This window comes from Trachemys scripta, chromosome 8 (genome assembly GCF_013100865.1).
Source record: "Trachemys scripta elegans isolate TJP31775 chromosome 8, CAS_Tse_1.0, whole genome shotgun sequence".
Classification (NCBI taxonomy): Eukaryota; Metazoa; Chordata; order Testudines; family Emydidae; genus Trachemys; species Trachemys scripta.
In genome coordinates, this window is record NC_048305.1 from 16267116 (window position 1) to 16284143 (window position 17028).

Genomic DNA, 17028 nt, shown 5'->3' on the forward strand with positions numbered 1-17028 from the left:
CTAAGTAATTGACAACTTACTTTTGGTTACTCTTAAGGAAAATAAATCACAGTGATTTTAGAAATCCACACATTATCTGAAGAATACACATGAAAAATTATAGGAAAAGTAGAGGTAGAAGCTTGTCTGTATCCATCAGACAATTAAATTGCACAGTGTAAAAGGCAGCAATCTTTCATACATTAATTGTACACACACTTGTAACTGCTGCTTCACACAATTGACTTTTTTGAAAAACTGTATAAGTCAAGAATTGGCAATCTTCGGCACACGGCCTGCCAGGGTAAGCCCCCTGGCGGGCCGGGCCGGTTTGTTTACCTGCTGTGTCCGCAGGTTTGGCTGATCGCGGCTCCCACCGGTTGCGGTTTGCTGTTCCATGCCAATGGGGGCTGCGGGAAGCGGCGCGGGCCGAGGGATGTACCTGCCGCGGCTTCTCGCAGCCCCCATAGGCCCAGAACGGCGAATCGCAGCCAGCGGGAGCCGCGATCGGCCAAACCTGCGGAAACGGCAGGTAAATAAACCGACCCGGCTTCCCAAAGGGCTTACCCTGGCAGGCCTCAAGTTGCCAATCCCTTGTATTTATTTATTTATTAATTAATGGAGATATCCCATCTCCTAAAACTGGAACGGACCTTGAAAGGTCATTGAGTCCAGTCCCCTGCCTTCACTAGCAGGACCAAGTACTGATTTTGCCCCAGATCCCTAAGTGGCCCCCCCTCAAAGATTGAACTCACAACCCTGGCTTTAGCAGGCCAATGCTCAAACCACTGAACTATCCCTCCTCCCCCTCTGTATAAGTAAATAGGATTTGTTTAAATTGTAGTTTTATGGTTATCCCCAGCTGAAGAGTAAAACTAAGCAGTAAAAGTTCCATCTACTATTTAAAAATGGTTAAAGTATAAACAACACAGCATGCAGAAAAATCAGATTGTTTAAACCTAGTTTTAATTATAGAAAACAAACAGAGATCACTGTACGGGAACAACTCTAGTCAGGCTTATACAGCTTTTCATACAAACCTACTCAGCCCTCCTCCTAGTACAACTGAGCATTTCAAGCACAGGGGGACAAAAATGGATTAAATCTTGCATATCTGATCATTTTATGTAAATACCCTGAGTTTCATAATATTTTAAGTCATGTGCTATAAAAAATTCCTGATACAATCCCTTTTTACCAAAAATGCCACAGTATTTTTCCACCAAATTCACATAATCAAGACAAACACTGTAGTCCTAAATGCATTCTCCTACACTGCAATAAATGTATTCTTTCAACAAGTTTACTTCTGTATAAAGGGATACATTTCAGCATGTGTGCCACAGAACCAACACACTGTAAATACAGTCATGTTATAGATCAGCTACATTCACTGAAGAAGCTAACTCAAAAGTGGGTTTAGGTTTAAAAAATGAGGTGGGGAAGGGTAGTCTTTACCATCCATAAAGAATTAGCCAAAGGAACCTCAGAGGCAGGAATGTCATTCAAGTCTTTAAACTGTTTAATTCCTCCCCCCGATCCTCCCACCCCACACTTTTAGAATCCATGTAAGTTTCTGTCCAACAACCTACTTTCATTTTTCATCCAAACATCCCAGAATTTATGAGGCTGCTGACATCAATATCAGCACAAATTAGCTCTGACACAGTGGAGTCTACCTATGCCTTCTATGAGAAAATGGTGAGTTGTGCTTAGATCCTGTGGTGGATCACATTTTCCCCTATCAAGCACATCACTTTAAGGACTCTGATTTTTATCCACTGCAGGCTATATAAATAGAATGTTGAAAACCCAGTGAGCCACCAAGTACTCAGTTAAAGATGTTTTTAGTTCGCTCTTTAGCACTAATTATTCTAAAAGCCACTCACATATTATGAGGCTGAATGTCCTGAAACAATTAGCTTTGAAGAGTCAGGCAGCTAGCAGCAGAACCTAGGCACCAAAAAGACAGACAGCAGTTGATGCGTGTAAAGGAGGAGCAGCAAAAATTCATGTCAGAAGACTCGCTAGAGATCAACATGAGAACGGGTCAATTTTTTTTTTTTTTTTTTTTAAATACAAGTTAAACCCCTATTTTTTTTTTCTTACCTGAAGTCAGGTGATAGGAGTAATTCATGCCTCTCCCATTCTCTTGCCAATACCCACATGGGATTGTTTGTTTGTTTTTGGAGGCAACACCTCTTGACTGCAACTGACCAGAGAAACAGTGCCTAATGGGACATACATTTCCATTTTTTCCTTCGTTTAATGGTCTTTGGCCTCTTCTCTCCTTCCTTACCTTTCCCATTAGCCATTATCCCCTAATGTCTTCTAGCATTGGACAGATTAGCAGATCCAGGGCATAACAACAGATGCACTACCAACGTTAGGACCAGCAAGGCTTGAAAAAGTGTACACAATTTTCTAGCTCCAGGCCTACTAGACAGGATGAAACACTAAACCATGCTATGTCCCACAGAGCCAAGTCTGCATCTGAGAGGAATAACACAGTCATGTAGTGGGTTTAAGTGTAACATTATCAACGTAATGGTTTTGGAAGTTAACTTTTTATTAGGGCAGTCTGAACTATACAAAGTATTTATTGATAGTAGTACAAGTTTCACTGGTATTTAGGGCATATATTTGAGCCAATCACAAAAATAAATTATTCAGTGAAGTTAACTGAAAAATATATTTAGTGAATACCAACCATGTTTAATACATTTCCCCCTGGATTTCACCCCCCTTTTTCTGTAAGAGATCAAGGTGTATTTTCTCAATTGCCTATATCTATTTCCTCTTTCTTTTCAACTAATTCCTCCACTTCAGCATGATTTCTGACTCTTCCTGCCCAACTAATAGCTACAGCTCATCTCTCTTGATGCTCGCAATTTTCATAAGTAGCAGAGGAGCGAAAGTGAGGAGAGATTAATAAGACTGGGACTTTTCAGCTTGGAAAAGAGACAACTAAGCGGGGAGATGACAGAGGTCTATAAAATCATGACAGGTGTGGAGAAAGTAAATAAGGAAGTGTTATTTACTCCTTCTCATAAACACAAGAACTAGGGGTCACCAAATTAAATTAATAGGTAGCAGGTTTAAAACAAATAAAAGGAAGTATTTCTTCACATAATGCAGTCAACCCGTGGAACTCTTTGCCAGGGGATGCTGTGAAGGCCAAGACTAGATAAATTCATGGAGGATAGGTCCATTAATGGCTATTAGCCAGGAATAGTGTCCCTAACCTCTGTTTGCCGGAAGCTGGGAATGGACGACAGGGGATGGATGACTTGATGATTACCTGTTCTGTTCATTCCCTCTGAAGCTCCTGGCACTGGCCACTGTTAGAAGACAGAATACTGGGCTAGAAGGATCTTTGGTCTGCCCCAATATGGCCATTCTTATGACTCGTCAGTTTTCCTGCTTCCGCAAACCTTCCAAACATCAGTAGTTGAAAAGCTGCTGTGCTACAACTTGGAAAACTTTGAGCAGCAGCAGAAGCAAAGGAGCACACTGCCTGCAGGCTTAGGAATACAGTACTGCATCAGTTACACCCAGTTCACATTTGGAAGGCTATTTTCATAACCATAAGGTCTAGAATTTTCTTAATTTAAAGTTTAGATTCTGCAGAAAACTGACAGCATTCACCTTCTAAAGCTTTATAATCTACATAGGCAAATGGACTTTTCCAAGTCCTGATTACCACTGATCCCCCTGTAAGACAATATGCTAAGAGGTTGAAATATTTTAAAAATTGCCTTACTCCAATTCAAGACTGCAAGCCTAGGGACCAAGTCAGAATTAAGTGTTTTCATTAAATGACATGATTAAGTACCATTTGACCAAAAGAGAAGCTTAACTTTCCTTCCCATATATGTTTAATCAATACTTAACAGATTAACTATGCTAAAAACAAAGAGGATATGTCTACACAAGACCCTATGCCAGCATAACCCTCTACATGCAGCATACATCCATAGAAGGTTTTTGTCTAACGGTGTAGGAACATCACCTCTCCAAATTACGTTAACTATGCCAACAGAATCACTCTTCTATCAGCATAGCTGCAGCTACACTGGGGTTTTATGTCACTAGGGTTGTGTAGTCTTTTCATATCCCTGACTGACGAAGTGATGCTGGTATAAGTTTTAAGAGTAAACCAAGCCATAGACTAAAATACTGACAAAGCACTTTTTTGGAACATAAGTTTAGCTATTTTCCTCCTCCACACCATCAATATAGTAAGTACAGTCAAAATCCCAACCTTGACCTAAAGGAACCAGTTTCTCTAGAAATAAGGAGAGGAAAGGCTTCTTGGCAACTATTTCTTTATTTCTGTGACAGGACCAGCCTGACTATATTTTTTTTTTTTTTACCTTTGGCAAGTCTTGTCTATAAAGCAGCAATTTTTAAATCAGCAAAAGCTTGGACTACACATCTATGTCAACACAAACAGAATTTCTATTATTTTAACAGCACTACACCTAAAACTCATTAGAGACTAAAGGACAATTTTAAAAAACAAAATAGTGAAACAGTCTCATTTTCAATTGAATAAACAAAACAAAACACAATAAAGAACATATTTCTGGGACTGGATTCACAATTTTAGTAGTCTATTTAAAATCAGAGTAAGAAGGCATTCTACCCTCACCTCCCCCTCAGACTGCATTTGGAGATTTGAGGTTTACTGACAAAAATCCAGCTACTGGTTTCAAAAGTTCTTTTTCCTTTCACTGTCTTAATTAAATTCATTTGGGGGGAAATTCATCATCTCAAAGTATGTAGAAAGAAAGAGTTAATGACAGATAATGAAGTCCTGTGGGAAGTGGGAATGTCAGCACTTTTAAATAAACCATTTGTTATTTGAACAATGATGGATTACCAGTTTTGTTCCAAAGATGGCATTGGTCAAGGCTAATGTCTGGCTACAACCCTATAGATTCTTATCTGGCAGGGTGGATTAAAACAATAGATAATTTAAAAAAATAAAATTGGATTACTTATTAAATTAAATGCAGGTTAATTTAACTATTTAAAATTAAATTTGAAAGTGACAACCTATATTAAGGTCTACATCTATTCAAATCATTTAAATTAAGTACAAAAAATATTAAGGAGTAGGTTTGCTGCCAAATTTTAAAGAAAGTCAGACCGTTGAACTGGAACCAGAGTTTGCTGAAGTGCTAAATCAGCTTTTGACCGCAGTAGCCTCTTCTGCAGGCCCAGAGAGATTATTCAGTTTAATCAGCTAGTTCGATTCAATGACTAGTTCATGCAAAGTTAAGAAACCAATTGGGAGTTGAAAAAGCAGAAAAGTTGTTTTCCTCTTAAAACTAGGTGAGAGAGGATGAGATCTACTAGTTTTAAAATCCTAAAGAACACGGTGATCAGAAATAATCAGTTTAGGTCACGAACTACAGAACATACTTTGTTTTAAATGCACGTTGTTAAACTTTTTTTCTTATGTATGTATAAACATTTTTAAGGTAGTTTCTTGAATAAAAAAATTAAAATGACACTTTAGGGCATTTTTAATTGAATTTGAATTTCCATCCAAATTAGCTTCTGTGATAGATGTGCATCCTCCTGGTTAGCAAAAAAGCAGGGTGGATAAAAATCAATGATTTAAATAAATAAATAAATATATTTATTTATTTTTTTCTATTTAAATCTGATTTTTTTGATAAAATGCTTTTTGAGAAAAAAACCTACCTAAACAGTTTTAATTAAGATACATTATAGCTCAAAGATATCTCATCATGGAATAGGGATTATAAATTCTAATTCTATAGTACGAGACAATATATTCATGTAATGTTTAAGAAAAGTTTTGTAAATGAGTTCCAATAGCTCACAGATTAGGGACCCAATCTTATGGGGTTCCAGGTGCTTCTGTATAGATTATTTAGGTTAATCTTTCTATCTACCCAATGGGATTCAGTGCTCAGTCTACAAGATACCATCAGAGATGCTTAGTTTTGCAGTTCTCAAACTGTGGATTTGTGACTCCAGAGATAACAACAAAAATATTTTTAAATAAATCAATAAATAATATACAGAGGTGAGAAATAACAGACCTCAACTCTATTGTCCCTCTGCAAATCTGTGTACACAGAGGCAATCCCTTGCTTCTCTCTAAAAGTGCAAAGTTTCAAAAAAAGTTCAATGAATAGAAGATTGTTGGGGGTGGAATAGATCTGGACAAGGAGAAGAAGTCTGGAGATAAATGTGAGAAGAGAGGGACAGGCAGGAGAAACAAAAGAGAAACTGTTTGAGCAGCATATTCCAGAAGTCTTGAGGTCTTTCTGAGTGTAGCCTTCATTGATTTGAGGTCTACCATACCATTCTCTCACTAGAAGGGAAAACCTATAATGGCAGCAGGCTGTAAAAGAGACAAGTTTGGGAATATTTTAATGAAGTTCCTCTACCTGTGGGTAAAAGAGGCATGCATGCAAAATGCAAACAGTGCAACAAAGAAATGCAAGGCCTGGTTGCCTGAATGAAACAACTTCATGAGAAGTATTCCTTCTCAGGAGGAAGCTGCGTTGAAGATGATGAAAGGAACATGTCTGAACATGCAGGATCTTCAGGTTGGTAACAACCAACAAGAATGCACTTTTATGTAGAAATCGATGATTAAAGTGAGTCTTCCTGACTACTGATTTAAATCAAATCCACCACGGCAAAAAGAAGCACCAAATCTATTGTAAAGGCTATATTTAGTTGCAAACAACATATTTTAATGATTGCCAAATAGTGAAAATCAATCTCTCTTTAGGCAAATAACTAGAAAGTACAAATGCAAAATGCAATTAAAATCAGTGATTTCAATCGCTTTGATTTAGCTCAATCCACCCTGCCTTCTGTTATGGGTCCCATCCTTCAAGGGGCTCCACTGGACCCTTGTATAGAGTTTGATTAGTGAAATACAGTATTTCCCAATGGAAAATTTTAAACACATTGCTCAAGTCTGCCTCACAATAGCAGCAGCAACAAATATGAAATGCTGCGCTTTTTAGTTAATTTGGACTAGATACATTACACACAAACTACTAGAAAAGAACACTAAAAATACAATACATAAAAAGTGACAAATACATCCAACTAGTGTATTTCATAAATGTGAACTATTCATAACAACCAAACTGTAGTCACCCTTAACTTCACCCTGTAATATAAAAGTGAAAAAAAGAAAAAAAAAAAAACCACTAATGATGCAGAAAAAAAACCTTATAAGGGTAGTCTGACAACTACATGGCAATAATAATCTATAAATTAACGCTATGTGGATCTTTACAGTGGGATTTTTCTACACTTGTCTACTGAAGTTAAAATCCCAAATTTGAAAACTTTTTTTTTTCTGATTCGATTACATATTAGTTTTATAATGGTCACCATAAAATGCAACGTATGATTATTTTTTAACGTGCAAGGAAATTAGAATAGTCTCAAGGGCTACCACCACCAAATACTTCTAACTAACTTATCAAAAGAAATAATACAAGGACTCTAAATATTCAAAGAGCAGTATTTCCATTCTGATATAATTCTAGTAGCTTTCTCTGAAATTCACCAGGTTCTTTACACTACAAATTGCTGTAAAACTCTTACAAAGAAAAAGACATTTATGATTTAAAAAAATCCAATATTGCCAAGGAATTCCAGGAACAAAGTTGGTAAAAGGATCACTTCCTGAAGCATCAACTACATATAATTGAAAAAACAAAAAAACTACTATAAGCAAATTGTTTCATTTCAATGTGAATGGAAAAGGTGCAGCTTACTGTACACCAGTAAGATCTCCAGGCACTAACTTGTAACTAGCAGAAAATGAATACAGTATTAAAATCAAAAATCCCCCCCAAAAAATCATAAATATGGTTTTCTTCATAAAAAGTGTTTATGCATAAAGCCAATAGCTGTAGATTTCTAAAACAGACTACACAAAACTCAGTGAAAGCTGACAATTCATTGAGACAGACGCATTAAACAAATGTTCCTATGAATATATACTGTATAAGAAATAAAGAACTATTGAAGCCATACCACTTTAAAATAGGTGTCCCTACTAAGATTAGGTCAAGCACCTACTGTAGTGTGAATGGGTAAGAAGGAAATGGATGGCTGCTCACTGAAAAAGTTTGGGAAAAAGCTGGCACTACCCTATGTCTCTCATCCAGGAGTGAAAAGTGTTATTTCCCAGCCATTAGAGACCTTAATTCAGGAATACAGATACTTTTTTTAAAAGGCCATCCCAAAATAACTTTTGGAGTGTTAGTATCAATTTTAACAAAATGGTTATTTTTATTTGTGATTCAAAATGTTCCTCTGATTCAGTTCCACAGTTAAATTTTGCAAAGCTGGATTGCCAGATGCAGCTGAATCTTACTGCAGATCTTTTATATGTTGCTATTAAACAAACAACTGCTATGGATTTCATACTTGGAATTTTGTTGTCCTGCGTACTGTAAATACAACACTAAGATAAACCTAGTTCAATTTAAAATCTAACTTTACAAACTTTCCCAACAAGCAAATTATTTTGTGCTGAACATTCAGAGTAACATTGAAAAGGGGGAAAAAAAAAAAAAAAAAAAAAAAAAGAGGATATAATTATTAAACCCCTAATTCCTGAAAGTAAAATGGCTTTTGCATATGCTTACAAATTGGTCTGAATCGTTTTGTGCAGTAGATCTCTATTGAGTCTTCATTTTTCCCCCTTAAGTAATCTATCTTATAGTATGCTTTATAAACAGGATGCCAGTAATTTTCTTGCACCCAAAAATGAATAAAATCACTTTTCTTCTATACTGCGTATGAGAAATGAAGTCTGCTATGAAAACCGTGGGTTACGAATGAGAGAGAAAAGATGACGAACTTTCAAGAAAAGTCAGCACGTATAAATTACAATGCTGAATAGCTATATTTCTAATATTTTAATAAAATTAGAAATAAAACTACTCTTACCTCAAATAGCCATTAGAGAAAACAGGTCTGCCAGAAAAGTTCAGGGTTCCCAAGGGGGTCATATTGTCATCCCCAGATCCCTGGCACCTATTCCAATTTTCTGAACTAGCAGGAAGAGACGGAATGACATTAAAAACTGGTTTCTGATCCTGCTGTTGAGAGAGAGATGCGGTATTCAAGTCATAATGATACAATTGTCCTCCAGAAGTACTGACACCATGGACAGAAATGGCAGACATTTTATTACCCATTAGGGTAGACCCAGTAAAATTAGCTTGACAATAAACTGGGCCCATTTTCTCTTGTTTTATTACCCCGGGGGTGCAGAGTTCAATGAAGTCGTCCTTTTCTTTCTTCACTTGAGGCATCTGCATTTTGGGGCTGGGTAAAAGATCTCCACGCTCATTAATTTTAGGCTTAGTGTCTGGTAAAATGGGAGGCTTGCAATCTTCACTTGCATTTCCTTCCAGGAGAAATGCCTCATCTGCAGTCATAGGAGACAACAAGTCCCCTTCATCTAGCAATGGGTCCAGTCTCCATGGGCTCCCATTTGGTTCCTTACCTGGTGACACTGGTGGCAATTCTAAGTCCTGCAGAATATCAAAGGTGCTTTGGTCTTCAGAAAACAACTTCAAGTTGCCACCATTAGTGCCAGCCTGGCCTAAAGGAAGATTGCTGTTAGCCATAATTGGGAAATCCTGCTCAAGGGGCACCCCGACAGATACTGTCCCCTTTGAGCCCTCTGCCAGGCTTGTGGACTTGTTCAAGCTTGCAATGCTTTCTTCCAAGAGCCTGAAGTCTGTTTCCCCAGAAGAGATGCCAATCTGGCCCTGCTGTGGAAATCCAAGTTCGTTTCCCATCACCTTTGACTCTGTCTCCCCCATATAGAGTCCCATTGAGAGCAACACTGCCTTGGAAAGATCCGGCTGAGGCGCACTGCTTACTAGTCCTTTTGAAAAGTCACCCAAAACAGGCTGCTGTTTAGAATCCGACTGAGAAGACGCAGGCAGGGGAGATGTAGATGCAGGAGCCCTGACAGTAGCTCCACCCCTGAAGGTTGAATGAAAGTCCATCACAGTCCTTCCTCTGTCACTGAAGTGCACATTTTTCCCTGCTTCCTCCCCATCTGAGGGGCTTAGTGATTCTTTGGGGTCCATTATTTTAACACTGGCTATTAAAAGAAGAAAGATATTTGTCCAGTTAGCACAGTAGTAAATGTTTTCACAACACAAGAAACCCAGATTAGCAGCATGGTGAACCCAGTTTAGCCACAACAGATAGGCTTGTGTAAAATCAAACATTTCTTGCTGTCACTGAACAAATTTGATTGCTGGTAACTATCATGTTGACTATATTTAAAAGCTTTTCTGAACTCTGGTTCTGTGGTAATAGCAAGCAAACTGACTTTGCCCCCTCCCTCCCTCAAGATTAATTTTTCACAATTCCACCTATCTCAGCTATTCATCTGTCCAATTGAAGGAATATCAGATTATTAATGTCTTTAATTAACTATGTTACAATTGATTATGTTTGTTTTTTTTTAAACCTTAATTAGGCTTCAAATGCACTTTTTTTTTTAAAGAAGAGAATATATTATTACAACCTCCCTTTCCAAATCTCCCCTTTTTCTGGAGAGTCCAGATGCATCTACTGGCATGGGTAAATCAATGTTAGAACTCTCCAACTGCTTCCTCACAAATTCCCCACTGCCTGACTAGACACACAACCCAATTGTTTGATTACCGCTCTCTGATATACTACTGTAACCTTTCCTCCAGGAAAAAAAAAAAATATATATATATATATATATATATATAAAAAGATGGAAAGTTTGCTAACTTCAGATCAGATGATCGCTGCTCCCAAAGAGTTCTCAAATGTAACTTATATACCCTGAAATCTAAACACAAAATGGAAGCTTAAAAAAAAAAATACAACCCTCATTTCCTGATCTTCCAATAAACATCTAAAGGAAAAATAAAGTCTTATTTTGATTACATCCAACACTACTATGTAAATTTCAACCATGCATACTTCCTTCCTTAAAATTTGTGCTTATGATCAGTTTCATTGCCGTTCACTTAAGGTGTTGAAAGAATTAGCATATTATGAGCTCTTAAATTGTCCACAATAAACTTACATCCATCTTAATTTTAAACCCTCCTCATTTTGGGGCCAATACTGATCAGCAAAATAAGCCACCCTGCTATTGCTGTATGAAGCAGCTCATGCTTTCTGTACACAAAAAGTTCAGACTGCCATCAACAGTCAATAGGAGTCTGTTGTTATGCGTAAAAATATTTTCAAACGTCAATTTAAGGCAACACGGTTTAAAATGTAATGGTATGGATGAACCTTCCCCCTCCCCCCTGAAGTTTAAAAGCATGAGCTTTCTTATGCCCCAAATAAAGTTAACATAAAGCATTAAAATACGATTTAATATTGCACGGAAGAATCTTCTAGCTTCCCCACCCCTTGCAGGGTGTTTAGGTGAGAACATGTACGTACGTACAAACATACAAATGCTGCCTAGTGTATTTCCACGCCGCTTTCCTGACAGCTGCCACCGAACTCGAAACCAAAACAGCGAGTGCAAAATCGAAACGAGTCCTTCAGTAACATCCTCTCTTTTAAAAGTTGCAAGCGACACTAAACTATTGTTCGGCCATTTAAAGTAAACGCCACAACATACATCGGGGGAAAAAAACAGGTTCTGGTGGTGGTGGGAGGGGAGCAGGGGCGGTGGAGGGAAGGAGAGAACTGGAGTTACTGCATTTGACAAGTTTGCAAAAACCCAATGTCACAACGCAATAAACCGTCCAAAATAACCAGCATGCCAAAAAAACTAGCTGCACGATTCGGTTTAAATGAGAGTGGGAGAGATAAAGGGGGGGGGTCCGCTAATATTTAGGCTCGTTGAACTGAAATAAATCCCCTTTTACGAAGAGCCGTTTTCAGAGGAGAAATGTGTCAAGACCTGTTGAGCTGTCTCCTGGCACGCCCACTTCTGCCAAATAACGCCAGCTATTGCTACAAAAGTCGCCGTCTCTCTCTTGACTCTTCCCTTTCTTTGCCCCCCAACGCCAGAAAAAGATCAAGCAAGCAGCCACGTTTGTTCGTGGACAGGGAATTCTTCATCGATCCCAAGAACATCGGGCAATAGAGATACGCCAAGAAACCCAAACAGAACGGAGGGGGCTCAATCTTCAGGGAGGAAACAAACGGCCCAAAGACAAAACCATCTGCTGTATTCCAAACCTCTCCCCAAGAAGCCTTTAAATCGCTATCTTCGAGGTGTTGAGTCAGGCACGGGCTTACTTGTCCCACCTCCGGACTGAACGACGATGATTTAGGGGGACGCGGCCCAAAGGGAAGGGACGGGTTCCCTGTCCCAGCCCCGTGCTCTTGACAGGCTCGGAGGGAGGGCGCTTGGCGGAGCAACCCCCCTCAGAGGACGCGACTTCCCAAAAAGTTTGAGGGGTCACCAAAACGGGAGGCACCCCTCCCCCCGCTACTCCCCTTCCCCCCCTGTGGGGCTCGGAGCCCCCCCGTCAAACTCCCCTTACCTTATCCGGGAGGGGGGGCGCTGGCGCCGCTAACCACCCACGTCCATGGCTCCCGCCGCGGCGGCGATCGGGGAGGAATAAACAAGTCGGCGTGCGGAAGGAGGAGTGGTGAGGGGCGAGCGGAGGGGGAGGAACAGCCGCCCCTAGGAGCGGAGAGCCCGAAATCCCACCCGGCCCGAGCAGCCCCGCACCCGAGTCTGCCCCCCCTTACCCAGACACTCCTCCCGCCCCTGCCGCCGTCCTCAGCCGGCGCTGGCGGCGTTAAGCAGCCTTCGCCCGCTCCCGTCTGCGCCTCACGCCCGGACCGACCGTCCCTCCTTGCCCCGGGCAGCCAGCGACTCCAGCGGCGCTCGGCCCCGCCACAAAATGGAGGACGGCGGCAGCCGCCTCCTCCCAGACGTGCGGCGGCGGGAGCGCACTGAGGCAGGGAAGCAGCGCTGCGCTCGCTCGCTCGGCGGAGAGGGGCCGTCAGCGCTCGCACGGCCCCGCGGGGCACAGCCGGGGAAGGACACGGGAGAACGGTGCAACCTGTTGGCTGAGCCGGTCAACTGCGCCCGAGCCGCCCTCCCCTCGGCGCCGCTTTACTCCCTCGTTCCCCTTCCCGCCGCTACAAACTCTCCCGGCCCTGCGAGCTGCTTTCCCCCAAGTTCCTTTCTGCTGCTTCCTTCTCCTCGCTCCCCTTCCGCTCCTGCCCCCTCCCCGCACGGCCGAGGCGCCCCCCTCTCCCCGCTGTTGGGACGGGGCCTCCGAGTCCTCCGCGCTGGCTGGGCGGGGGCTGGCCTGGCTGGGGTAGGACAGCGCTGCTGATGGGGGAGCTTCGGCTAGGCAAGGCGGAGCTGGCCTTGCGCAGGGCTCGGGCTCCGGGCTGGTGGGGCTGGGCTTGCTCGGCTCTCAGGGCAGAGGCAGCCCCTGGTTGGTCACTGGAGGGGAAGCCACCGGCAGCCCCCTTTCTACTTTATCGTTTCCTGAGCTAAGGAAGGAGCCCGGGGGAGCGGCAGGGCTGCTCCCGGGTCTGCGTTATGGAGACCCCCGCCCGCCTGAGAGGTGCCTGGAGACCCCTGCTCCTAGGGGAGACTCCGTCTTTTTGCGGGGGGGGGGGGGAGGGGGGGGGAAGGGGGCAAAAGGGGTTTATACCCCCCCCCCCCTTTTTTTTTGTTGTTGTTGCATCGGGGGAGGCTGCCTCTTTCTCTCCCTGTACACTTGGGGAGGTTTTATATCTATGTCAGTTACTGTGTTTCCAGCATGCCTGTCACCAGGGTAGCTGTAGAGCATTGCGCGGATACAGAATTTGTATCTGCATCCAATCCGCAAAAATGATCCGCAGATTTGCAGGGCTCTAGGTATCTGAACATTAGAACCCCTGATCTATGTTCCTCATTTATCAGCTTCTTTGGGTAAGGTTAATCACTCCTTGCTCTCTTTCACATATTCTCTCACACACGCACCCCTTGTTATGGCTGCATTGTCCTCTGATCCTACCTCACCAGCTATTCCACCAATGATTCCAGCCCTTCTCTTCCCCTTCCCGGTCACTGTCCCTCAGACTTCTGTCCTCAGTCCCCTCCTCTTCTTCCTCCAGTCTTCCTATGGTTTCAACTATAATCTCAGTGCTAAGGGCAACCAAATCACTTGCTCTGTGTGTCACTACTGTCTCTCTGACATCTGGTCCTGGATGCTGCACCATCATCAGACCTCAGTTTAAACAGATTTTCTGTTCAAGTTAATTTTTTGTTTGTTGTCTGGACAGCTCCCACTTCTTCCTATTGGAGCTATGGATCAAGCTTGTCCCCTGAAGTGGATTAACAGATCTTGTGGGGTCAGGGAAATCAGTGATAGATGGTGGACTAGTGCTGTTTCAGCCCTAATATGTTTCTACCTTCAGTAGCCCTAAAGAACATTTCTTCAAAGTAGCAGCACTATCTCTGCTGCATGCTCTGGGCAGCATTGAAGAGAAAGTCCAGCATAGGTGGTGCAATGGGATAAATTTGGGGACAACTCTGGGATACTAAAACTTCAGCTGAAGAGAACAAGAGTCTAAATCTTGGAGGGGGGGGATGTATGGGGCATAAACCATGGAGAAGGAAGATAAAAAAAATGATGCCAGATTAGTGGAGGGAAGAGAGTGGTGAAGAGGGTGGAGAGAAAGGAGACTGGGGGAGACAGTGAGGACCTGCCCCCTCATAATCAATCACAGTTTAGCCATTCTCATCAAGCAGGGTTGCTCCCTTCCTACTAGAAATGGCCCCACTCTTTACAGAATGATTCTCTCCCTTCTCTGGGATCCTACAGATGTCCCTTTGAGTTGGGGCTCTGAACAGTTGGGGGGAGGAATGAAGCAGGGCACTGTCCTCTCACTTCAGCACTTCTCTCATGTCAGTCTTCTGTAGGCTGGCCACATTTCTGCATTGAAATCCCTGGGAATTTATATGGTTCAGGGGGGAGGTGCATTAATTCCCTGTCTGTGGCTGCTGATGAACAGCTGCAGGAGGGCTTAGCCAATGGCAACAGGAGGCAGCAATGATGAAATGTAAAGACAGCAGTTGTCACTTTTCTCCACAGATCCCTTGTGCATCCCCTGGATATCTATGTTTCGGAGGCCTTGCATCTGCCAACTCTGCAGGGCTCCAAACACCATTGCCTTCATGGAATGCGTAACAGGACTTGCCAAGAAGGGAAACCATGATTTGGGTAGATTTTTCCACAGGAGTGGATGGTTTGTATACTACTTTCACTGAAGTAGCTATAACAAGCTCTGAACAGATGAACTAAGATAGTGGAGGATAAAACAGTGAAGAGATACTGCTCAAAAAAAAAAAAAAAAAAAAAAAAAACACTAGGATATGCCTTTCAAATTAGCAGCTAAAGTTTATTCACCTTGTTATGGGGATCACAGAAGTTGGAGCCCAGCTAGACAAGTTCATCCCATTGCAAAGGCAGGACACAGGCTGATAGGAAACTGCAAAAGAGAAACAAAGATTAAAGAAAAACACTGACGCTAAACACAGTATCCCAAGAGTATACTGGCCCCTGGGAAGTAAGAAATTATAGGAAATGTGTTGCCTCTTTGGATGTGTAAGGCAGGTGATCCTCTCTTTCTGGTGGACTTGCTATAATTCCTGGGGATGACTGATACATTTGTGTGTGTGAAAAAGCAGCATTTATCCAGCTATGAAGATGACAAACTAACAGACAATTGGTCATAGTCTTCAAAAGTGATTAATAAGTGATATGCACCCTCTGAAATATAGGGCTTCTTTAAATTGTTTTACGTTAGGCACATAAAATCAGTAGTCATCTTGAAAACTTTGCCATAATTCTCTCTATCTAGGTCCTCACAGGGCCCTAAGCACCATATACTAATATTTCACTGTTTATCCAGAAGAAACAAAACTTTAACTTGCTTACAGAATATATAGGAGCGTCACTCAGCAACATTATACAACACTGTAGGACAGTGAGCAAAGAATCTCTCTCATTTTAAAATGAAGACATTTAGGTAGATCTGAATGTAATTTCCTGTAATATAATATGATCAGCATATCAAGGCATTACCTTGCAAGGTGGTGCAATGCCTTGCTTATTACCTTTTAAACATCAGAGTATTTGTTATCAGGTCACTGTTCATAAAGCTCGCAATTTGCTAGAAAGTTGCAAATCAGCAGCAGAAATTCATGTTTGTTTTAGGTGAAATATTAAGTTCATATTGCTCATTATCCTAGTGTCACTGTAGTGCACATGCATTCACTCAGATTTTTAAATGAGCTAATTTTTAACAGATTTTATACAATAAAGTAGATGAAATATTCATTGCATCTCCACTTGGATATCTCTACTTCTGTTTCCAGTGTATAATGGAGCTAGGAAAAATTATTACTGACTCATGGTTCTGCTAGCTACAAGTGCTACTGAGACAGAGCTAGTGCAGAGCCCACAGCTTCATGCACAGGAAGCCTTCCAGAGTAGTGGAAATATAAAGCTATCATACTTCCACATCTTGCTCACCTGGCTTCTTGTCTTACTACTGTAAGTGATCCAATGTGATTGAGCAAAACGACGCATGATTTGTCCCTTTGTTCTCCTTCAAAGCGCTGCACAGTTTCTTAGACCATGTCTAAGCTAGAAAAATGTGTTAGCTAATGCATTTTGACTTGTACTTTAACACACTAGTGTAGATTAGGTGGTCATGGTCAACCTTGGGTTAAACCTTGTCTTCCCTAATGTATAAAATTGTAAAACATTAGACTGGATGTCTTTCTAAAAGCTATGCTCTAGCTCAATGAGAAGTTCGAGATTGATGGAGGAATCACAGGATGATATCTATGGAGTGCATTATGCTGGTAACCAGACTAGATAATCAAAATGATCCCCTCTGGCCTTAAACTCTGTTAAACACAATTTCAAACACTTCCTATTGTCTAGTAAGGTGTGACAGTGTTCAGAGTATGTCTGTGCAGTGTATGTAAACGGTGACTACAGCAGATTCAGATTTCCAGATAATTCAGAAAGGCTTGGG

At 41.5% G+C, this 17028-nt stretch overlaps 1 protein-coding gene across 5 annotated transcripts in view; it reads right to left on the minus strand.

The window, feature by feature from the left end:
• The window catches only part of NR3C1 (nuclear receptor subfamily 3 group C member 1), a 159743-nt gene extending 146389 nt beyond the window's left edge, over positions 1 to 13354 (minus strand). The window contains exons 1-2 of one of the 5 annotated variants that reach the window (XM_034779963.1): positions 12727 to 13354; positions 8950 to 10120 (exon numbers count right to left, since the gene is read on the minus strand). In XM_034779963.1, coding sequence (XP_034635854.1) covers positions 8950 to 10106 — 1157 coding nt within the window. In that variant the 5' untranslated portion in view covers positions 10107 to 10120; positions 12727 to 13354. The other 4 variants (XM_034779962.1, XM_034779964.1, XM_034779965.1 and 1 more) reach the window with 4 other exon arrangements.
• Positions 13355 to 17028: the final 3674 nt, after the last annotated feature.